General features: G+C 45.1%; 1 protein-coding gene across 2 annotated transcripts in view; it reads right to left on the reverse strand.

Annotated features, from left to right (window-relative positions):
- LOC138964929 (tubulin alpha chain, testis-specific-like) overlaps nt 1-25000 on the reverse strand; it is a 66314-nt gene that overhangs the window by 21887 nt on the left and 19427 nt on the right. For both annotated transcript variants that reach the window (XM_070337008.1, XM_070337009.1), the window contains exon 2: nt 17709-17934. In XM_070337008.1, the coding sequence (XP_070193109.1) occupies nt 17709-17934 (226 nt within the window). The remainder of the gene's footprint in view (nt 1-17708; nt 17935-25000) is intronic.

A 25000-nucleotide genomic window follows, 5' to 3' on the forward strand; every position in this document is an offset into this window, starting at 1 on the left:
GTTGGTATGCCTTTTTTTTCTTCCAAGTATATACAACTATTGCAACAACAATAAAGAGCTAACAGGCAAGTGATATTTAATTTAGAAATGGAATACTCTTTAATTTAAAGCAAAAGCACAACGAACAAGATGTTTTAATTTATTTCGCTCCAAGTCAAAATTTAAGCAAAACATCTAAATAGTTTTAAATGCGCATTTAGTCCGCTGTCGCACGGAGGAATGTAGGATTACCAAAACCGGCAAAATCAAAACTGGGCAAAACTTGATTTAAAGAACGCCCCCCCCCCCCCCCCTGTAGAATTTGCACTGCTAGATGCGTTGGCGGCATCCCATCCTGCCTCTCCCAACTTGCCGTATCCCAGTCTGCCTTACCCAATTTGCCGCATCCCGGCCTGCTGCTTTGTGTGTGTTAGTGCGTGTGTATTTGTGTTTGTGAGGCAGGGAAAGAGAGAGAGAGAGAGAGAGAGAGAGAGAGAGAGTGAGAGAGAGAGAGAGAGATGAGAGATGAGAGAGAGAGAGAGAAAGAGGAGAGAGGAAAATAGGAGAGGAGAGAGGGGGGAGAAGGGGAGAGAGAGAGAGAGAGAGAGGGGGGAGAGAGAGAAAGGGGGAGAGATAGAGAGAAAGAGAGAGAGAGAGAGACACACACACCACAATACACAGAGAAAGAGAGAGAGAGAGAGAGAGATGTCAACAAAATCAAGGAAAAGAAAAGCCTAACAAAGAATTTCAAGTGGCAGCCCAACTTTTCGACCTGTTGCCAGGCCTTCCTCAGCGGCGTTTAATTCTGCGAGACGCCAATTCATGCATCAAGTACTAAGCAACACAATACCATAGTTAATTCTGTTACGAAACACAAAGCAAATATTTCAAAGATAAAATCTACAAGACTTGACTAAAATTAATGTAAAAAAATCAACAAGAAGAAACAGAGGCGAAAACAGTATTTGACTTTCAATGTTTTTGCAGAGAACTTGTTTACGGCAATAGTGGAAACTAACATGTTTTATGAACGTGTTTATGTTTTGCAATCTTGTTTTCTGATTTATCCATCTATATATTTATTTACCTATTTTCACTTTACTTATTTAGTTCCGATCAAATGATCCGCTGCAAGAGCAGTTTGTAAATAAAATCAGCGATACAAAATGCCTCCGTTTCACTTAGATGGCGTATGGAAATAATTAATAACCTTATTTTATGATGGGTGACCTCATTGCAAATTGCTGAAATTTAAAAAACGATATCAAAAATAGAGTTACTAGACGGAGCCCTTCGGGGCGTTTAGTCATGCTTGAGACATATATTCACATGTTTTGATAGAGTATGTCCTTATCTGCGACCAAAAGACAAATTGTTGCTTCAACAGTGCTTTGAGCGGATCATTAAGTCTTGCACTTTCGCGTCTAATAACGTACGGTGTCTAAAATTAAATACGGCGAAGTGGTCTGAGCCTACAATGTTTAAATGTGTACACTACATTGGTTGTGCACGTTAAAGATCCCACGATTGACAAAAGGGTCTTTCCTGGCAACATTGCTTAGGCACAGTTAATAATTGTCTACCTATACCCGTGTGACTTGGAATAATAGGCCGTGAAAGGTAAATATGCGCCGAAATGGCTGCAATCTACTGGCCGTATAAAATTTCATCTCACACGGCATCACTGCAGAGCGCCTAGAACTGTACCCACGGAATATGCGCGATATAAGACTCATTGATTGATTGAAATGTTTGATTGCATAACTTCTAAAAACTAGTTCCATGGTCTCATCCCTCCCCCCATCTACCCCCCCCCCCCCCCTCATCCCCTATTTTGTTTTAAATCTTTTTTCTTTTCTTTTCTTGCTCCTCTTACAGTATCACGGTAAACGTTCCCAAATAGATCCTAGTTACCTCAGAGGACGTTAATCCCCAAAGTCAGCCAGTCAGTCAGTCATTAAAGGCAAAAGCGAGGTAACGCACAACTGGGTCCGACCAGAAAAGCCGTCGCTGCCTGTGTGACAACCACCATAAAAATCTGCAACAGCGGGAAACTTTCAAGTTAAGTATTTTCAACCATCATGACTGTGCCCGCATTCAACTTTACAATCAAAGGATGTCTGTTGAGATAATCGAATGGATCAAAACTTTGAAACCTGCGCGCATATTCTAAGCCGACTAACACATAATTGTTAAGGACATCATAAAATGGTTCTCGGTGAAAACTTGACCGAGGGCCATTTTACGACGTCCTTGACTCGAGTGTGTGACGTATTCTCATATGCGCTGCTTCTTGGGCAAGGTAAAGAACACCAATACTTCAATGCCGTTCTCGAGCTACGTTGACTTTTACAAAGGGTACAACTGACACGGCTTACGTAATCTGGTTTCCTGGTCATTTGTGTGAAAAATCTGTCCGACAAAGAAAACTGCCCAACGAATATAGATAACTCGGTCGAAAAAAATACTACCAGCAAAATATCTAACCCCCCCCCTCCCACCTCCGCCAAAGAAAGAGCACGGGGTTCAATACATGATGATAGTTATTAAACACAAAGCAGTTGTAGCTAGGCTCAAGGCAATCACAAGATAGGAAAGCTTTCGAGTCATCGACAATCATTCGGAGGTGTGTTTTGTAACAAATGTTGGAGAAAAGGGTAAATGTCGGCTTCTTTTACAGACACTATCTAGTCTTATGTTTCTTATTTGTTTGACCCTCTTAGGATTATGGAGTTTTATGCACTGCCTTTTATAGTTAACTAAACTTTTGTATTTGAATTAGCCCATTGCACTTGGTGTAGGCCTTAAGCTTATTTAAATCGCTTGTCCAGTATTTAATTTAGTTCTCAATTTTGTATGAACTCAAATGTTTAGTGTTCTTAGTATGTCTTGCTAAACTAAGTTCTATTTAATCAGAGTATGTTTGCGTGTGCTTATACTTAGTGATATTGTAAAGCGCATAGTGCTTTTCGTTATGCGCTATAGAAATCTCCTTAATAAATAAATAAATAAATAAATAAATAAATAAACATTCAAAACTGTGTAAAATGGTCGAACTGAAGTTTTTGCACAACAAATATGACCATAACAATTATTTCTTAAACTTAAAGTACTGGGACAAATTAACCCTTCGTTGTGAAGTTACACACGCGCAATGTTGAGACAAATTCATCAAAGACATGAACGCAATCATCCATGGAAAACGCGCTGATCATGCCTGTAAGGGCTGTTTTAAAGTCACTGAATGTCTAATGTTGATTGAGGTACACCATGTATGGTAACACTTATCTCCCAATACCCCCTCGGACAGTTCTAGAACCCCTTGCAATGCTTAAAAGATAAACTCCATTTCCTCACTTCATTTTGGCAGTTCAAAACTGTCAAAAACATGATTTCACATTTTGGTCATGCTCGCAATAGTTATCTCCAATCGATGCTTCATAATATTCTGCATGTTTTAGTTCTGCAGTTGCTCATACATCTTTTTATAGACATCTGAAGACGTGTGCTGCTCACATACAGATCAGCATAAATCCATTTACAACTTAGATTGTTTAGTGTCTATATGTTATTTGCTTGTCTGTCTGTCTTGTGCGTACTCCTTCTCAAACATAAACAAACTCGGACATATTCAAAGATAGTCTACATAATTATGATCCAGAGACAGCCAGCATGCCTCTTCCTTGTTCTCCGACAAAAGAAAACTTCCTTGTGGCCTATTGTGTGTTTTCGCCGGTAGGTGTCAATTGGCAGGCCAGGCACTTAATCACGCTTGACTCCCCTCCGCTTAAGCGGCAATCGTTTAGCAAGCCCCGGTGTCTGCTTCAAGAAAACCCTTCACACCCAGATTAGTGAGGGAACATCGAATAGTGACATTTTTCGATGTGATTTTCGATTTCATAAACAACAATTTTGAAAAATGATATAAAAGAGATAAATATTTTGCAAATACCGTATCTGGGTGGTCTAAATCAGGTTTCTTGTCAAACGTAAAATGCAGTATAGAAAAAACCCGTTGTGTTGGAATTTAAGACTAAATCAATTTGGGTCTACTTGTAGAAACAGTGTTAATAAATGTTCAACAAATGCTGAAAGAAACAATTGGCAGCACCCTTGAAACGCTTGGCATGTATATTAAATGTTGAATGTATATTGGTTAAGAACAAAAGTAGGGCAATTTCGTTACTTTTGATTTGGACCCCTACCTCAATAGTTCTTTGAATGTTCGCCTTCTTTTATATTTAGGTACCGAGAAGCCTTCAACAGATGTATACATGTATAACTAATTCAATAAGTTTTTCGAAGCATCCTATTCTAAACACGTTAAATGTCTGACCTTTTGTTTTTGTTTTTATTTGTTTCTGTTGGGTTTCAAACAACATTCTGTGAGATAACCTTTAAGGTCATCGCCGTAACAAGAACACTGTTCTTCCGTTTTAGGCTTTTATAGTCCATACAATATTTGCTGGCTTACACCCGTCAATTTTACGTGTATCAGTTCATGAAATATTTGCCGGCTTTTACCCATCTATGTTATCTTTCCCCGGTCAAGGCAATATCTTGAAATGATTGTTGAAACTTCAGAGAACCCTTTGCTTAAAGTTCCAAAGATTGTTTTTGTTTTGGAGCTTTCCATTCTTTTCGATCATGAACAAGGAAATAGCTGAATGAGTATGACGCGTTCTCTAAAGCTGTCCTGGGGTACAGAACGGATGTGATCACACACTTATCGCTCGCTTGAGTAATTCTTTAATCACACAAGAAGCTTTTGTGGTGTTTTGTTTTCTTGAAATAGTGACACGTTACCTGGCACACTTAAGCATGTTTCATGCCCCCCCCTCCCTACCCATTGGGAATACAGACCACTTGAACAAATCTGAGTGTGTGGAGTTACGCCCTGGAGTCATACTCGCCGGAGGAAAAAGGGTGAGTTCTTGGCTTTGTGGCGCCAATAACAAGTCATTGATGACGAATTGAGTCATCTGTCAGTAAAACGTAAAAACGGAGGAAGGTCTCTTATTCATATTTGCTTCTTTGGCTACCATAACTGTCTCGTTGTATGCCTTTTTTTTCTTCCAAGTATATACAACTATTGCAACAACAATAAAGAGCTAACAGGCAAGTGATATTTAATTTAGAAATGGAATACTCTTTAATTTAAAACAAAAGCACAACGAACAAGATGTTTTAATTTATTTCGCTCCAAGTCAAAATTTAAGCAAAACATCTAAATAGTTTTAAATGCGCATTTAGTCCGCTGTCGCACGGAGGAATGTAGGATTACCAAAACCGGCAAAATCAAAACTGGGCAAAACTTGATTTAAAAGAACGCCCCCCCACCCTGTAGAATTTGCACTGCTAGATGCGTTGGCGGCATCCCATCCTGCCTCTCCCAACTTGCCGTATCCCAGTCTGCCTTACCCAATTTGCCGCATCCCAGCCTGCTGCTTTGTGTGTGTTAGTGCGTGTGTATTTGTGTTTGTGAGGCAGGGAAAGAGAGAGAGAGAGAGAGAGAGAAAGAGAGAGAGAGAGAGAGATAAAAGAGAGAGAGAGAAAAGAGAGAGAGAGAAAGACAGAGAGAGAGGGGGAGAGAGGGGGAGAGAGAGAGAGAGAAGGGGAGAGAGAGAGGGAGAGAGAGAGAGAGGAAAGAGAGAAGGAGAGAGAAAGAGAAAGGAGAGAGAGAAAGAGAGAGAGAGAGAGAGAGACACACACACATACACAGAGAAAGAGAGAGAGAGAGAGATGTCAACAAAATCAAGGAAAAGAAAAGCCTAACAAAGAATTTCAAGTGGCAGCCCAACTTTTCGACCTGTTGCCAGGCCTTCCTCAGCGGCGTTTAATTCTGCGAGACGCCAATTCATGCATCAAGTACTAAGCAACACAATACCATAGTTAATTCTGTTACGAAACACAAAGCAAATATTTCAAAGATAAAATCTACAAGACTTGACTAAAATTAATGTAAAAAATCAACAACAACAAGAAACAGAGGCGAAAACAGTATTTGACTTTCAATGTTTTTGCAGAGAACTTGTTTACGGCAATAGTGGAAACTAACATGTTTTATGAACGTGTTTATGTTTTGCAATCTTGTTTTCTGATTTATCCATCTATATATTTATTTACCTATTTTCACTTTACTTATTTAGTTCCGATCAAATCCGCTGCAAGAGCAGTTTGTAAATAAAATCAGCGATACAAAATGCCTCCGTTTCACTTAGATGGCGTATGGAAATAATTAATAACCTTATTTTATGATGGGTGACCTCATTGCAAATTGCTGACATTTAAAAAACGATATCAAAAATAGAGTTACTAGACGGAGCCCTTCGGGGCGTTTAGTCATGCTTGAGACGTATATTCACATGTTTTGATAGCGTATGTCCTTATCTGCGACCAAAAGACAAATTGTTGCTTCAACAGTGCTTTGAGCGGATCATTAAGTATTGCACTTTCGCGTCTAATAACGTACGGTGTCTAAGATTAAATACGGCGAAGTGGTCTGAGCCTACAATGTTTAAATGTTTTATTGCATAACTTCTAAAAACTAGTTCCATAGTCTCATCCCTCCCCCCATCTACCCCCCCCCCCCTCATCCCCTATTTTTAAAAAAAAATCTTTTTCTTTTCTTTTCTTGCTCCTCTTACCGTATCACAGTAAATGTTCCCAAATAGATCCTAGTTACCTAAGAGGACGTTAATCCCCAAAGTCAGCCAGTCAGTCAGTCATTAAAGGCAAAAGCGAGGTAACGCACAACTGGGTCCGACCAGAAAAGCCGTCGCTGCCTGTGTGACAACCACCATAAAAATCTACCACAGCGGGAAACTTTCAAGTTAAGTATTTTCAACAATCATGTGCCCGCATTCAACTTTACAATCAAAGGATGTCTGTTGAGATAATCGAATGGATCAAAACTTTGAAACCTGCGCGCATATTCTAAGCCGACTAACACATAATTGTTAAGGACATCATAAAATGGTTCTCGGTGAAAACTTGACCGAGGGCCATTTTACGACGTCCTTGACTCGAGTGTGCGCTGCTTCCTGGGCAAGGTAAAGAACACCGAAAATACTTCAATGCCGTTCTCGAGCTACGCTGACTTTTACAAAGGGTACAGCTGACACGGCTTACGTAATCTGGTTTCCTGGTCATTTGTGTGAAAAATCTGTCCGACAAAGAAGAAGAAGAAGAAGTGCGCGCAGAGAGAGAGAGAGAGAGAGAGAGAGAGAGAGAGAGAGAGAGAGTCGAGAGAGAGACAGACAGACAGACAGACAGACAGACAGACAGACAGACAGACAGACAGACAGACAGAACAGACAAACAGACAGACAGACTTTCCGCACTCGTTAAAATGTCAGTCGATACTGGAATGAATGTTGAAACATTGTAAACCTAAAAAAAAAAAAATAAATAATATTAAAATTAAACATTCATACGAGTTACTATCTGTGACAAGGACGCATAAGAAGTATAGCAACTAAATATTAATCCGCTTACCCATTGCTCCTCTTCGCACCTCGGCCTGTGAGTCGTCCTTTTCCTGAGTACTTGCACACAAGTTTTGCGTATGCATACTTCAGTTCGTCTGGAAAAGGCTGTTTTGAATTCTTGTTCGCAAGTTGAACAGCACGACTGTATTTGACCACGTACACCAAATCGTTCTTTCTGGAAAAGTCTGCCAGCCGTTCGGTAAGATCATTCCAACTTCTGAATGTTTTCCCCAACTGTCATTTGTGCCATTTCTCAGCGATTGATCAACGGTGTGGTTATTATGGATGTAGTAAGTGTCGAATTGTGAGAACAGTTCTGTCCGCCAAGTGGTTTTAAACACTGCGCGTATTTGCACCAAGTAATAACGTGTCACATCAAAATAGTTCTTTACCTGTCAGATAGTTTAGCGCCAAAAACATGAACCAATGATAGCCCATGGATTAGTAAGTGATATGATGTTGGGGCGGGGCCAATGAACTAATGTCAACACAGTAAGTATCAACCAATGTTTGGCTCCGCCCCCACATCACGTGGACTGGGTGGCCGAGTGGTAACGCACTTGCGCTCGGAAGCGAGAGGTTGCGAGTTCGACCCTGGGTCAGGGCGTTAGCAATTTCTCCCCCCTTTCCTAACCTAGGTGGTGGGTTCAAGTGCTAGTCTTTCGGATGAGACGAAAAAACCGAGGTCCCTTCGTGTACACTACATTGGGGTGTGCACGTTAAAGATCCCACGATTGACAAAAGGGTCTTTCCTGGCAAAATTGTATAGGCATAGATAAAACAATGTCCACCAAAATACCCGTGTGACTTGGAATAATAGGCCGTGAAAAGTAGGATATGCGCCGAAATGGCTGCGATCTGCTGGTCGATGTGAATGCATGATGTATTGTGTAAAAAAATTCCATCTCACACGGCATAAATAGATCCCTGCGCCTTGAGTCCGAGTCTGGAGATACGCGCGCGATAGAAGACTTCATATATATAATCACGTGACCCATAAACCCATCGCCTGTAATTAGATCATACTATTACCGCTTCAGTTCTGAGACATCCTGCTTGCTGGCGCGCGCGCAGAGAAAAAAATTCCCTCTTTATTTTCACTTCTGATGCTCATCCTATTGTTGTTGGCACTCGGGTTTGTTTGTTTGTTTGCTTAACGCCCAGCCGACCACGAAGGGCCATATCAGGGCGGTGCTGCTTTTGACATATAACGTGCGCCACACACAAGACAGAAGTCGCAGCACAGGCTTCATGTCTCACCCAGTCACATTATTCTGACACCTGACCAACCAGTCCTAGCACTAACCCCATAATGCCAGACGCCAGGCGGAGCAGCCACTAGATTGCCAATTTTAAAGTCTTAGGTATGACCCGGCCGGGGTTCGAACCCACGACCTCCCGATCACGGGGCGGACGCCTTACCACGAGGATTGGGACTCGGGTAACAGGGAACGAAGGGCAGTGCCCCACCTAGTGATCGAGTGCCACAACCCAGACTTTTCCCTCAATATATATATAGGTTTTAAACTCCTGCTTCCGGGTTATACAAAACACATTAAAACATGTATTAAACAATGGCGACTGCACGTGAGAGGGAACAATAAAGAGACCAAAAAGCAATGTACTCACGTTAAAATGACGAACACGGAACGAATAACAGCGACGTTTCGACCTAAGGGTCTTCTTCAGGCACAAAAACACAAAAATACACACACAAAAAAGAAGAAGAAAGACGATAGAACAAATGAAGAGAAGAATAACTGACAAAACAACTGCACTGCACAAACCAACAAATGACAAAGACTGTCTTTGTCATTTGTTGGTTTGTGCAGTGCAGTTGTTTTGTCAGTTATTCTTCTCTTCATTTGTTCTATCGTCTTTCTTCTTTTTTTGTGTGTATTTTTGTGTTTTTGTGCCTGAAGAAGACCCTTAGGTCGAAGCGTCGCTGTTATTCGTTCCGTGTTCGTCATTTTAACGTGAGTACATTGCTTTTTGGTCTCTACATTAAAACATGATTACATTAACGAGAGGATAGCTGTTTTCTCTCAATTTTACTTCCCTATAGGTCAGTATTACGTGTTTGCGCATGTTCTTTATATTTTTTCTTACAATGTTGTCACTTTTAACCTTTTAACAGGTGGTCCCGAGTTTTATCATTTTTTAACGAAACTATAATTGAATTAAAGTCCATGTTTTTAATGGTCCTTCCCTTAGGAAGTCAACGTATATAAAGGAAATATTATTAATACTCCTCTTACAAGGACCTTAACATATATCTCTTATTGCGCCCCCCCCCCCTCCCGTACTCATGGAGAGTGGGTCCTGGGTCCTATCACGGTCGGGCTTGCTTGATCTTGCCCTTTTCTTTTCCTCCTCTATTTTTTTTTATCATATTACCCCAGTCCTGTCCGAGGCCAACAATCTATGCCTGTAGGACGTTAATATATCTTGTAAGTAACTGCGCTGGCTGCAAAATTCCTCAAATGGGAGGTGATTTTAGACAGGCAATGCACTGGTTTTCCCTTGAGACATGAGAAAATGACTTCTTTTTTTTCATTTTTCTCTGATGGATTGGCTCGCTAATTAAGAATGATAACCACAATAATTTAGAAAAAGAACAGTTTAAACTCTGATGTCATCGTAACACTCAGGGACATGTCTATACTAGTTTTACCGCGCTGGCGTCAAACAACACTTTTCATCTCAAACTCCTTACGACCAGACAAAATATATTCATGTCCTATAGGCATGTATTGTTAGCCTTTTAAGAACATGATCTGGGTTATAGGAAAAAAAAACACCGAACGAACGAAAATTAAGGGGCTTAAATTAAGGTATAAATTGCCTATTATTGGTTTATACGATAGTTAAAAAAACAATTTAAATTTTTAAAAAAAAAATCGGGAGCTGGTTAAAAACAGAAGGATGACGGGAGTGGGGGTGATAAGATATTTAAAAAATATCTGTTAAGATTGGATAAAATTGAGTACTTTGTATCACCTTGGTATAAGTGGGGTCCACATACGTAATCTGGGGGGATGGGACGATAAAATCGAGTGTTTATTTCATCCCAATGATGTTAAAAGTTATACAATCAGAGCCACATTTGGTTTACAAACAGTCAGACAGAGACTTAAAGTTTAGTGAAGAGCGGCTCTGCAGTTTCTGTCTTCTGCGTAGTGAAGAAAAACCGGCTTCGGAGGCAAACGCCTTTCCACCACGCCACAACCCTTACAACATTTTTGCGTGAAAACTGTCTGGCTGTCTGTCTGTCTGTCTGTCTGTCTGTCTGTCTGTCTGTCTCTCTCTCTCTCTCTCTCTCTCCCTCTCTCCGTCTCTCTCTCTCCCTCCCTTATGTGCTCCCTCTCTCTCCCTCCCTTCCTCCGTACCTCTCTCTCTCCCCCTCCCTCCTTTGCTCCCTCTCTCTCTCTCCATCCCTCTCTCCGTACCTCTCTCTCTCCCTCCCTTATGTGCTCCCTCTCTCTCTCCCTTCCTCCGTACCTCTCTCTCTCCCTCCCTCCTTTGCTCCCTCTCCCTCCCTCCTTCATTTGCTCCCTCTCTCTCTCCTTTCCTCCATACCTCTCTCTCTTCCTCCTTTGCTCCCTCTCTCCCCTTCCTCCTTTGCTCCCTCTCTCTCTCTCCCTCTCTTTCTCAGTACCTCTCTCTCTCCCTCCCTTCCTCCGTACCTCTCTATCTCCATCCCTTCCTCCATACCTCTATCTCTCCCTCTCTTCCTCCGTACCTCTCTCTCTCCCTCCCTCCTTTGCCCCCTCTCTCTCCCTCCCTCCTTTGCTCACTCTCTCTCTCTCCCTTCCTCCATACCTCTCTCTCTCCCTCCCTCCTTTGCTTCCTCTCTCTCTCTCTCTCCCTTCCACCGTACCTCTCTTTCTCCCTCCCTCCTTTTCTCTCTCTCTCTGACTCTCTCTCCCTTTATCCATACCCCTCTCTCTCCCTCCTTCCTGTGCTCCCTCTCTCTCCCTCCCTCCTTTGCTCCCTTTCTCTCTCTCCCTTCCTCCGTACCTCTCTCTCTCCCCCCTTCCTTTGCTCCCTCTCTCTCCCTTCCTCCATACCTCTCTCTCTCCCTCCTTCCTCCATACCTCTCTCTCTCTCCCTTCCTCCATACCTTTCTCTCCCTCCCTCCTTTGCTCCCTCTCTGTCCCTCCCTTCCTCCGTACCTCTCTCTCTCCCTCCCTCCTTTGCTCCCCCTCTCTCTCTCCCTCCCTTTATCCGTACCTCTCTCTCTCCCTCCCTCCTTTGCTCCCACCATGCCTCTCTCTCTCCCTCCCTTCCTCCGTATCTCTCTCTCTCCCTCCTCCTTTGCTCCCTCTCTCTCTCTCTCCCTTCCTCCATACCTCTCTCTCCCTCCCTCCTTTGCTCCCTCTCTCTCTCTTCCTTCCTCCGTACCTTTCTCTCCCTCTCTCCTTTGCTCCCTCTCTCTCTCTCTCTTCCTCCGTACCTCTCTCTCCCTCCCTCCTTTGCTCCCTCTCTCTCCCTCCCTTCCTCCATACCCCTTTCTCTCCCTCCCTCCTTTGCTCCCTCTCTCTCTCCCTTCCTCCGTACCTCTCTCTCTCCCTCCCTCCTTTGCTCCCTCTCTCTCTCTCTCCCTTCCTCCATACCTCTCTCTCTCCCTCCCTCCTTTGCTCCCTCTCTCTCCCTCCTTTCTTCCGTACCTTTCTTTCTCCCTCCCTCCTTTGCTCCCTCTCTCTCCCTCCCTCCTTTGCTCCCTCTCTCTCCCTCCCTCTTTTGCTCCCTCTCTCTCTCTCCCTCCGTTTCTGCGTACCTCTTTCTCTCCTTTCCTTCCTCCGTACCTGTCTCTCTCCCTCCCTTCCTTCGTACCTCTCTCTCTCCCTCCCTTCCTCCGTACCTCTCTCTTTCCCTCCTTCCTTTGCTCCCTCTCTCTCTCCCTCCCTTCCTCCGTACCTCTCTCCCTCCCTTTCTCCATACCTCTCTCTCACCCTCCCTCCTTTGCTCCCTCTCTCTCTCTCTCTCCCTTCCTCCGTACCTCTCTCCCTCCCTTTCTCCGTACCTCTCTCTCCCTCCCTTCCTCCGTACCTCTTCCTCTCCCTCCCTCTTTTGCTCCCTCTCTCTCCCTCCCTTCCTCCGTACCTCTCTCTCTCCCTCCCTCCTTTGCTCCCTCTCTCTCTCTCCCTCTCTTCCTCTGTACCTCTCGCTCCCTTCCTTCCTCCGTACCTCTCACTCTCCCTCCCTTCCTCCGTATCTCTCTCTCTCACTCCCTCCTTTGCTCCCTCTCTCTCTCTCTTCCTTCCTCCGTACCTTTCTCTCCCTCTCTCCTTTGCTCCCTCTCTCTCTCCCTTCCTCCGTACCCCTCTCCCTCCCTCCCTCCTTTGCTCCCTCTCTCTCTCCCTTCCTCCATACCTCTCTCTCTCCCTCCCTCCTGTGCTCCCTCTCTCTCCCTCCCTCCTTTGCTCCCTCTCTCTCCTTTCCTCCATACCTCTCTATCTCCCTCAATCCTTTGCTCCCTCTCTCTCTCTCCCTTCCTCCGTACCTCTCTATCTCCCTCCATCTTTGCCCCCTCTCTCTCTCTCTCACTTCCTCCATACCTCTCTCTCCCTCCCTCCTTTGCTCCCTCTATCTCTCTCTCACTCTCTTTCTCCGTACCCCTCTCTCTCCCTCCCTTCATCCTTACCTCTCTCTCTCCCTCCCTTACTCTCTACCTCTCTCTCTCCCTCCCTTCCTCCGTACCTTTCTCTCTCCCTCCCTTCCTCCGTACCTCTCTCTCTCTCTCCCTCCCTCCTTTGCTCCCTCTCTCTCTCCCTCCTTACCCCTCTCTCTCTCTCCCTCCCTCCTTTGCTTCCTCTCGATTTCTCCCTCCGTCCGTATCTCTCTCTCTCCCTCCCTCCTTTGCTCCCTCTCTCTCTCCCTCCTTACCCCTCTCTCTCTCTCCCTCCCTCCTTTGCTTCCTCTCGATTTCTCCCTCCGTCCATATCTCTCTCGCTCCCTCCCTCCTTTGCTCCCTCTCTTTCTCTCACCCTCCTTACCTTTCTCTCTCCCTCCCTCCTTTGCTCCCTCTGTCTCTCTCTCTCCCTCCCTACCTCTCTCTCTCACTCCCTCCTGTGCTCCCTCTCTCTCTCTCCCCCCTTCCTCCGTACCTCTCTCTCTCCCTCCCTCCTTTGCTCCCTGTCTCTCTCCCTCCTTACCTCTCTCTCTCCCTCCCTCCTTTGCTCCCTCTCTCTTTCTCCCTTCCTTCGTACCTCTCTCTCTCTCTCCCTCCCTCTTTTGCTCCCTCTCTCTCTCCCCCTTCCTCCGTTCCTCTCTCTCTCTCCCTCCCTCTTTTGCTCCCTCTCTCTTTCTCCCTTCCTCCGTACCTCTCTCTCTCCCTCCCTCTTTTGCTCCCTCTCTCTCTCCCCCCCCTCCTTACCTATCTCTCTCCCTCCCTCCTTTGCTCCCTCTCTCTCTCTCTCCCTCCCTCCTTTGCTCCCTCTCTCTCTCTCCCTCCCTTTCTCCGTACCTCTCTCTCTCCCTCCCTTCCTCCGTACCTCTCTCTCTCCCTCCCTTCCTCCGTATCTCTCTCTCTCACTCCCCCCTTTGCTCCCTCTCTCTCTCTCTTCCTTCCTCCGTACCTTTCTCTCCCTCTCTCCTTTGCTCCCTCTCTCTCTCCCTTCCTCCGTACCCCTCTCCCTCCCTCCCTCCTTTGCTCCCTCTCTCTCTCCCTTCGTCCATACCTCTCTCTCTCCCTCCCTCCTGTGCTCCCTCTCTCTCCCTCCCTCCTTTGCTCCCTCTCTCTCCTTTCCTCCATACCTCTCTATCTCCGTCCCTCCTTTGCTCCCTCTCTCTCTCTCCCTTCCTCCGTACCTCTCTCTCTCCCTCCATCTTTGCCCCCTCTCTCTCTCTCTCCCTTCCTCCATACCTCTCTCTCTCCCTCCATCTTTGCCCCCTCTCTCTCTCTCTCACTTCCTCCATACCTCTCTCTCCCTCCCTCCTTTGCTCCCTCTATCTCTCTCTCACTCTCTTTCTCCGTACCCCTCTCTCTCAATCCCTTCATCCTTACCTCTCTCTCTCCCTCCCTTACTCTCTACCTCTCTCTCTCCCTCCCTTCCTCCGTACCTTTCTCTCTCCCTCCCTTCCTCCGTACCTCTCTCTCTCTCTCCCTCCCTCCTTTGCTCCCTCTCTCTCTCCCTCCTTACCCCTCTCTCTCTCTCCCTCCCTCCTTTGCTTCCTCTCGATTTCTCCCTCCGTCCGTATCTCTCTCTCTCCCTCCCTCCTTTGCTCCCTCTCTTTCTCTCACCCTCCTTACCTTTCTCTCTCCCTCCCTCCTTTGCTCCCTCTGTCTCTCTCTCTCCCTCCCTACCTCTCTCTCTCACTCCCTCCTGTGCTCCCTCTCTCTCTCTCCCTCCCTTCCTCCGTACCTCTCTCTCTCCCTCCCTCCTTTGCTCCCTGTCTCTCTCCCTCCTTACCTCTCTCTCTCCCTCCCTCCTTTGCTCCCTCTCTCTTTCTCCCTTCCTTCGTACCTCTCTCTCTCTCTCCCTCCCTCTTTTGCTCCCTCTCTCTCTCCCCCGTCCTCCGTTCCTCTCTCTCTCTCCCTCCCTCTTTTGCTCCCTCTCTCTTTCTCCCTTCCTCCGTACCTCTCTCTCTCCCTCCCTCTTTTGCTCCCTCTCTCTCTCCCCCCCCTCCTTACCTATCTCTCTCCCTCCCTCCTTTGCTCCCTCTCTCTCTCTCTCTCCCTCCCTCCGTACCTCTCTCTCTTCCTCCCTCCTTTGCTCCCTCTCTCTCTCCCTCCCTCCTTACCTCTCTCTCTCCCTCCCTCCTTTGCTGCCTCTCTCTCTCTTCCTCCCTCCGTAACTCTCTCTCTCCCTCCCTTCTTTGCTCCATCTCTCTCTCCCTCCCTCCTTACCTCTCTCTCTATCTGTCTCTCCTTTGCTCCCTCTCTCTCTCCCTCCCTCCGTACCTCTCTCTCTCCCTCCCTCCTTTGCTGCCTCTCTCTCCCTTCCTCCATACCTCTCTATATCCCTCCCTCCTTTGCTCCCTCTCTCTCTCTCCCTTCCTCCGTACCTCTCTCTCTCCCTCCCTTCTTTGCCCCCTCTCTGTGTCTCCCTTCCGCCATACCTCTCTCTCTCCCTCCCTCCTTTGCTCCCTCTATCTCTCTCTCACTCTCTCACTCTCTTTCTCCGTACCTCTCTCTCTCCCTCCCTTCATCCGTACCTCTCTCTCTCCCTCCCTTCATCCGTACCTCTCTCTCCCTCCCTTCCTCCGTACCTTTCTCTCTCCCTCCCTTCCTCCGTACCTCTCTCTCTCCCTCCCTCCTTTGCTCCCCCTACGCGGTTCATACTTCGCAATAAGTCAAGTCAAATCAATATTTATTTCAAAAAACCTCTAGGGTTACATGAATAAAATAAATAAAAATTGCAATAAACACGACAAAAAAGATGTAATAATGAGACACAACACTTCGAATTAACCTAAAATAAATCTCATAACAAAATAGTTGTAATCATTTTTTTTTTTTTACAGGAATGTATATGTTTCTGTGTTTGTTTTTGTTTTAATACAAAAAAAACCCGTGATCAAATAATCAGAACTCTTTCAAAATACTCTTAATAAAATATATTAAATGCAATAACTTTTGTTTTTTTTAATTCAAATAAATGTTTTAGTTTGACTACATTTGAATAGAAACTGAATTCTGATGAAAGCAGTTACTGTAAAGTCATTTGAAGTCACATGATAAAAATCACATGGTTTAGTTGAGCAGACCACAAAGTGCAGAGCTAAAATATGTGTATGAATCTGTGTGAAAATCCAGTCCGTTTGTCCACAGGGATGCTAGGAAGCAGTCAAATGGGGTCGCTCAATCTGCTCAAATCCAGTCAAATGGGGTCGCACGGGCCGACAAATGGGGACGTCCCCGTTTGTCGGAAGCGTCCCCATTTGACTGCTCTCCAGTGACAATCGTCCCCATTTGTCGGTAAAACCACCTACACACACACACACACACACACACACACACACACACACATACACACTCACAACCACACACAAACACACACACACATACACTATATACAAATCAGAAACATTTAATTGGCAAGTCTGTGACAGTCATCGTCTCTCTGACCCCCCCCCCCCTCCCTCACCTGTATACTCACCTTACCGACTCATATCTCCCCGATATTGCTGAAAATTAAAGTTAAATCCCGTCCCGTCCTCTGTCACATCCTCTAATTCTTTTGTTATATTTTTTCTTCTTTTTTTGTGGTAAAAAATGTATCTTGTCTGTTTTATTTTTCTAATAAGGGTATGAGCAATTCTCTGACCTTGACATCACGTGAAATAATATTTCCTATCTAGATGTACATATTTATAACCACACTTAAAGCCATATGTACTCGATGACTATACACGCTAATTGCTTTACCAACAGCTGGAGACATGCTAAATTAAGTTCCCTGCAAAATATTGTGGTCTAGGACCCCTTCAATGTTGAGATATGTTAATTTTCATTTTGATCTGGATCGTCCTATTTATAGATTTGCCAACAGAGGTAGCGTTGACGCAAGGGAAATAACTCCGCGTCTTTGTTTACATCCAAAGTTTTTGAGACTCTAAAACAAGCTGTAATGCATGTATATGGTCCGCGCATGGCGACATATCGTCATTACATGGTCTTATGGTGCGTTTGACATCGATTATGGGCAAACTACACTTTGTAAACACGGAAGCGCGTACATATGCCTTTAATATAAACTTAGCTTGTTGTGTGGTCACAAATGTCTATATCGCATATACATGCCACCCTGTATTTCTCTACTAAAATCTTGTTTAAACCATATACAAATCATGACATTAGAAAATACAAGCCCACTAACCCATCATATAGCGATACGAAAAATGACACAGCCAATAACAACAACAACAGCAAAATTCAAAAGGCGTGCGTAACGGCTCTGTAGGAAATATAACACCGCCAACTGAATAGCATTCTTTTCATTTAAAAAACAAAACAAAAAAACATCCTAGGCCTCTTAAAATTGTTTGCTAAAACTCTTCAACTTCCAGCAGCTTGTGTCCTCGATACTATGGTGGGGAGCTGTTCTTTTAAGACCGACCAATTTCAGACTTCCCCAATTTTAAGACCTTGCCTTTTTCAGATTTTCTGATCGGAAACTCTGTAGAATTACCCCCACTTTCAGACACCCTTCTTTTTAAGACCTGCTTTTCTCAGATTGTGAGGGGTCTTGGTATGGGGGTTCCCCTGTACCGCAATGATTGCTGTCAACTCACCAACAACGCTGGGCTCCAGGTCGACATACACGGCCCGGGGGACGTGCTTGCCCATGGAGGTCTCGGAGAAGAAGGTGTTGTAGGACTCGTCCCCGTTGTCAATAGCAACCTTGAGGTCCTGCATCTTGCCGTTGGGGTGGATGGCGTGCTCCAGGCAGTACAGCTCCCAGCACGCGTTGCCGATCTGCACGCCAGCCTGGCCCACGTGGATGGAGATACACTCACGCTGTTGGAGAGAACAGAGAGGGCGTTGTTAATGCCATGGAATTGCGTGTGGGTGAAGTGTGGACGGACACACACTCACGCTTTTGGACAGAACAGAGAGGGCGTTGTTAATGGCATGGACTTGCGTGTGGGTGAAGTGTGGACGGCCGGACACACACTCACGCTAGCGCTGTTGGAAAGAAAAGAGGGGCGTTGTGGGTGAAGTGTGGACGGACACACACTCACGCTGTTAGACAGAAAAGAGGGGCGTTGTTAATGGCATGGAATTGCGTGTGGGTGAAGTGTGGACGGACACACACTCACGCTTTTGGACAGAAAAGAGGGGCGTTGTTAATGGCATGGAATTGCGTGTGGGTGAAGTGTGGACGGACACACACTCACGCTGTTGGAGAGAAAAGAGAGGGCGTTGTTTAATGGCATGGAATTGCGTGTGGGTGAAGTGTGGACGGACACACACTCACGCTGTTGGACAGAAAAGAGAGGACGTTGTTAATGGCATGGAATTGCGTGTGGGTGAAGTGTGGACGGACACACACTCACGCTGTTGGACAGAAAAGAGAGGGCGTTGTTAATGGCATGGAATTGCGTGTGGGTGAAGTGTGGACGGACACACACTCACGCTGTTGGACAGAAAAGAGAGGGCGTTGTTAATGGCATGGAACTGCGTGTGGGGAAGTGTGGACGGACACACACTCACGCTGTTAGACAGAAAAGAGGGGGCGTTGTTAATGGCATGGAATTGCGTGTGGGTGAAGTGTGGACGGACACACACTCACGCTGTTGGACAGAAAAGAGAGGGCGTTGTTAAGTGCATGGAACTGCGTGTGGGTGAAGTGTAGACGGACACACACTCACGCTGTTGGACAGAAAAGAGAGGGCGTTGTTAATGGCGTGGAACTGCGTGTGGGTGAAGTGTGGACGGACACACACTCACGCTGTTAGACAGAAAAGAGAGAGCGTTGTTAATGGCATGGAATTGCGTGTGGATGAAGTGTGGACGGATACACACTCACGCTGTTTTACAGAAAAGAGAGGGCGTTGTTAATGGCATGGAACTGCGTGTGGGTGAAGTGTGGACGGACACACACTCACGCTGTTTTACAGAAAAGAGAGGGCGTTGTTAATGGCATGGAACTGCGTGTGGGTGAAGTGTGGACGGATACACACTCACGCTGTTTTACAGAAAAGAGAGGGCGTTGTTAATGGCATATGGCATGGAACTGCGTGTGGGTGAAGTGTGGACGGATACACACTCACGCTGTTTTACAGAAAAGAGAGGGCGTTGTTAATGGCATGGAACTGCGTGTGGGTGAAGTGTGGACGGATACACACTCACACTGTTAGACAGAAAAGAGAGGGCGTTGTTAATGGCATGGAACTGCGTGTGGGTGAAGTGTGGACGGACACACACTCACGCTGTTGGACAGAAAACAGAGGGCATCGTCTAGGGCATGGGATTGCGTTTGGGTGAGGTGTGGACGGACGCACATTCACGCTGTACGGAAGAGAAAGAGCACATTTTAATGGACGGTGAGTGTGATATAAATGCACTTCGGTCTGAGCCACGTGGATAGAGATGTACTCGCGCTGTTGGAAGATAAGAAGACAAAGTTTAGGGCATGGAAGTGCTCATGGAAAACATCTTCCCTGGCCGGGTGGAGTGTGGAACGAGATGGATATGTGCCGATGTGACCCACGTTGATGGAGATGCACTCACGCTGTGGGAGAAAAGAGAGGGTACAGTTGAGTGGATAGGAATAAAATAGAACGTATGCGACCTGGTTAGTTTGACTAGAGATGCACTCACCCTGTTTAAGAAAAAATAAGGCAACATTTAGTGGATAGCAATAAGTTAGAACGTATGTGTTACTGGAGATACACTCACGTTGTTGAAGAAAAGTTCCGTGGAACGTTAGAACACAGGTATATTATCTACAACTAGTACAAGTTCATATCCCCCTTCGTTGGCTCTGTTGAGGCCCGTTTTTAACCGCTTGTTTCTGTTTATATAATAAACCAACCATAGCGCGTCGTCGTCCCGAACTAAATCTTCAAAGTCTCAAAATCTGTGGGGAATTCTGCGAAAGGAAACGGTTTTCATGCTATGACGTCAGCGCCTTTCGGCAATTGGTCAATGCGTTTCGGAACCAGACCCCGGTACAACATAATGTCGATCACACTTGAAAATAAAGCTACTTGAGTTTATCACCGCGCGTCGACTGCATGTAATGATCGTATACTACTTCTAACCATAACGTACTTCTGAATAAATAAAAAAGTTTTATCATTAATATTATTTTCATTGTTAATCCTTTTTTATTTGTACAATTTAGTCAAAATGTTTGTGTGTTTCCCTTATTTTTCTAACTACTTCTCTCTACTGAAATTTCTTTTTGAGTGACTAGAGTTCTTTTGCTTTATGTTTGCCTCTACTGTACATTGTGCGGGGATGTAGCTCAGTCGGTAGCGCGCTGGATTTGTATCCAGTTGGCTGCTGTCAGCGTGAGTTCGTCCCCACGTTCGGCGAGCTAAGAGATTTATTTCTCAGAGTCAACTTTGTGTGCAGACTCTCCTCGGTGTCCGAACACCCCCCGTGTGTACACGCAAGCACAAGACCAAGTGCGCACGAAAAAGATCCTGTAATCCATGTCAGAGTTCGGTGGGTTATAGAAACACGAAAATACCCAGCATGCTTCCTCCGAAAGCGGCGTATGGCTGCCTAAATGGCGGGGTAAAAACGGTCATACACGTAAAAGCCGTGGGAGTTTCGGCCCATGAACGAACAAACAAACTATACATTGTAACCCCTTTTTACATTTAGTCAAGTTTTGACTAAATGTTTTAACATAGAGGGGGAATCGAGACGAGGTTCGTGGTGTATGTGTGTGTGTGTGTGTGTGTGTGTCTGTCTGTCTGTCTGTCTGTGTGTCTGTGTGTCTGTGTAGAGCGATTCAGACTAAACTACTGGGCCGATCTTTATGAAATTTGACATGAGAGTTTCTGGGTATGATATCCCCGGACGTTTTTTTCATTTTTTCGATAAATACCTTTGATGACGTCATATCCGGCTTTTTGTAAAAGTTGAGGCGGCACTGTCACACCCTCATTTTTCAATCAAATTGATTGAAATTTTGGCCAAGCAATCTTCGACGAAGGCCGGGGTTTGGTATTGCATTTCAGCTTGGTGGCTTAAAAACTAATGAGTGAGTTTGGTCATTAAAAATCGGAAACTTGTAATTAAAATTATGTTTTTATTAAACGATCCAAAAACAATTTCATCTTATTCTTCGTCATTTTCTGATTCCAAAAACATATACATATGTTATATTTGGATTAAAAACAAGCTCTGAAAATTAAAAATATAAAAATTATGATCAAAATTAAATTTCCGAAATCGTTTTAAAAACTATTTCATCTTATTCCTTGTCGGTTCCTGATTCCAAAAACATATAGATATGATATGTTTGGATTAAAAACACGCTCAGAAAGTTAAAACGAAGAGAGTACAGTAAAGCGTGCTATGAAGCACAGCGCAATCGCTACCGCGCCAAACAGGCTCGTCACTTTCACTGCCTTTTGCACTAGCGGCGGACTACGTTCAGTTTCATTCTGTGAGTTCCACAGCTTGACTAAATGTAGTAATTTCGCCTTACGCGACTTGTTGGTTTTGCGCTGCTTTTGAGTTTGCTTTTGCTTTTTGTTTCTTGTGTATTCGATGTCCTGAAGAAGCCTCCAGAGGCGAAAATTCATCCACAGTCATCTTGTTGTTTAGATAATAATACTTCTGTAAATGACTAATACAGAGTCACAGCCCCCCCCCCCCCCACCACCACCACCACCCGCCCACCCACATGGACTAGGCTAAGTGTAGTGTATCAGTGAAGCTGCTTACAGAATGTGTCAAAGCAGAAGAGGATCAAACAATTAGTTCTCATTCACTTGTGGTCATATAATACACTGCCTTGTCGGAGTGGAATGTGCTCACGGATACACTAAGTCTGTGTCAGAAAGGATGGAACAAAATTGTTGATGGATGATAAGTGTGATCTGCGCGCCTGTGAGTGTGACTATCTCAGAACTCTGTGAGTGTGACTGTTTCAGAACTCTGTGAGTGTGACTATCTCAGAACTCTGTGAGTGTGACTGTCTCAGAACTCTGTGAGTGTGACTGTTTCAGAACTCTGTGAGTGTGACTGTCTCAGAACTCTGTGAGTGTGACTGTTTCAGAACTCTGTGAGTGTGACTATCTCAGAACTCTGTGTGTGTGACTGTCTCAGAACTCCGCTGTGAGTGTGACTGTCTCAGAACTCTCAGTGTGAGTGTGACTGTTTCAGAACTCTGTGAGTGTGACTGTTTCAGAACTCTGTGAGCCGGTGTGACTGTCTCAGAACTCTGTGAGTGTGACTATCTCAGAACTCTGAGAGTGTGACTGTTTTAGAACTCTGTGAGTGTGACTGTTTCAGAACTCTGTGACTGTGACTGTTTCAGAACTCTGTGAGTGTGACTGTTTCAGAACTCTGTGAGTGTGACTATCTCAGACAGTGTCAGTGGATGGATTAATGCACTTCCGCTCAGGTAGACGAGAAAAGACATAGTTAGATTGATAGCAAGAGATAATACCCCCCCCCCCCCCCCCCAAAAAAAAAAAAAAAAAAAAAAAACACCATCTTGTCTGGATACGACAATTGGTCAAAGGGGAGCAACCGCGTCTGCTTAGTCCGCTCTTTTCTGGGAGCAGAGTTGCGGTACGCAAGTGCTGAACTTTTTGATAGTGCTGCGTAATGCCAATGGTGACGTTCTTGTGCACTGTTTACCACCACCGATCTGTCCAGAGTTTTACTTGTCATAGGAGCACCCTTCCATTTAGACACATACCAAAAATCACTCAGTGGCTGCGTCGTGTCAGTGGAGAGTGGGATTTTTTCAACACGGTGAAATAATTTCGATTCAGTTTAACAGAGGTGTCAGTTATAAAGTTAATTTTGTGGAAAATCATCTTCAACAAATACTGAAGCAGCAAAGATGTAGTGTATTTGTAGATATGTGTCAAAGAGGAAGAATGCTCCGCTTATCTAGTGTAAAAGCCTGGATGGATTCACGCACGGGGAAATAGCAACACGAGTAGGTACTGTACACTGTAAACGAGGGAGGATTGAGAAAGAAATTCATAGTCAGCAAGCTAGGCAAGGCAAAAATGACAGGAGGAAATCCATTACGATGTGATTTTGTTCTGGATGTCTTCACATGAATTTGTCGTTACTCTTAGCTTCGCTTCTGAAAAAAACCACAAACTCGGAAACTTGCAACCCTGCAAAGTCTGGTATCGCAAAAACAGCATGAATAATACTAATATTTTTAGCTTCCCTTTTCTACTCTTCTTGCAAATTCGCCTCCCATCCGCAGTCTCACGATCCTTCTATCTCTCCCTCCCCCCTCCCTCCCCCCCCCCCCCACCTACCCTCCCGCGCCTCCTTCCATAATACATCACGTACCTGTGTCTCACGTAAGCTTTTTAAAGAAGCACAGGTGTAGCATAAGATAGCGATCGTCAATCAGTGTAAATGGCAGTAGCTACAGTAACCTATCCTTGCCCTAGCAGTGGCTTGTTTTCACTAATTGGTCCAATCAAAAACCCTTGTCTACCCCATCAAGCTAATTTGAAAAGGGAGCGGACTCTTGCTTGTCTGCTACAACGAGAACCACATGGTGCCGTTTTGTGCAAGTACACCCGAATGCCGTAACGAGTTTTACGCCTGGTAACATTCAATTCTTTTATCATATCGTTCAACACACAATGTGTTCACTGCAAGTACTACATCTGTTCAGACGGAAAAGCCGGAAAAATTATACTACACTAGTACTCCAAGGTGCGAAGTTATCTCGAAGCTCACCGTAATGATATCAATTTATTCGGTCTTGAGACCAATGGTGGCGAGAGAGGTGAAGGGAGGGGGAATGTTTACAGTGCCGTGTGCCGGGCTGTGAGCAGTACCCGCCAATGTTTAGCTCAGGCACCGTCGCGGCGGACGCGCCTCAGTTCTATGCAGAACACTGCACCCGCATTCAAGGAAACTGCACCGCGCTGTTCTGGACAACTGTCCTCACCTTCAAGTCAGAGGTGTAAGTTACACCGACCCTGGCGGCTAAGGCAAAGCCAAATGCTCGTCTCAAAACCGTATTGGCGTTTTGTCTTTTATTTGGTATTCGCACACGCAAATGGAGTCCCCACGTTTTGGGAAAGTTTGCACATAAGTTTGTTTGTTTGTTTGCTTAACGCCCAGCCGACCACGAAGGGCCATATCAGGGCGGCGCTGCTTTGACATTTAACGTGCGCCACACACAAGACAGAAGTCGCAGCACAGGCTTCATGTCTCACCCAGTCACATTATTCTGACACCGGACCAACCAGTCCTAGCACTAACCCCATAATGCCAGACGCCAGGCGGAGCAGCCACTAGATTGCCAATTTTAAAGTCTTAGGTATGACCCGGGGGTTCGAACCCACGACCTTCCGATCACGGGGCGGACGCCTTACCACTAGGCCAACCGTGCCGGTTTGCACATAAGTTCTGCCAAGTATTGTAAATAGTTGGTGAAAAACTGACGAGGCGTTATTTTATGTTTTGCATGTGTTGGGTTTTTCAGGAAGCCCGTTAGGAAAGTTTTGAATCTGAGAAATGATCCTTTGTATAACAATGTGGCGAAATCATTACTTTAGAAGAAGAACTTGCCGTTCCCAAAAGTCAGTGCACCAAAATATGTTCCGAGTCCTAGTCCAAGTGCAGTCATTAGATGGCCTGTGATATTTGTTTTCTTCTAGTAATGCGAAAATAATTACGAACTCACCCTTTAACATTGAGCTGCGATAATTAATTCGTAAATGAAATATTTAACAAAACTAAACGAAACGTGGTCGAAACGTGGCTGTGTTAATTCGTTTCGTCTTCGTCAAACACGTGAGTACGGTATTGTTTGGTCTTTTTATTTAAAACTAAAAGAGCGTACGTACAGTATAATAATTCTTGCTAAGACGAGTTTCGAGCAAGTTCTTCGATGTGCGCGGTGCTT

The sequence above is a fragment of the Littorina saxatilis genome, linkage group LG4, assembly GCF_037325665.1.
Source record: "Littorina saxatilis isolate snail1 linkage group LG4, US_GU_Lsax_2.0, whole genome shotgun sequence".
Taxonomy (NCBI): Eukaryota; Metazoa; Mollusca; class Gastropoda; order Littorinimorpha; family Littorinidae; genus Littorina; species Littorina saxatilis.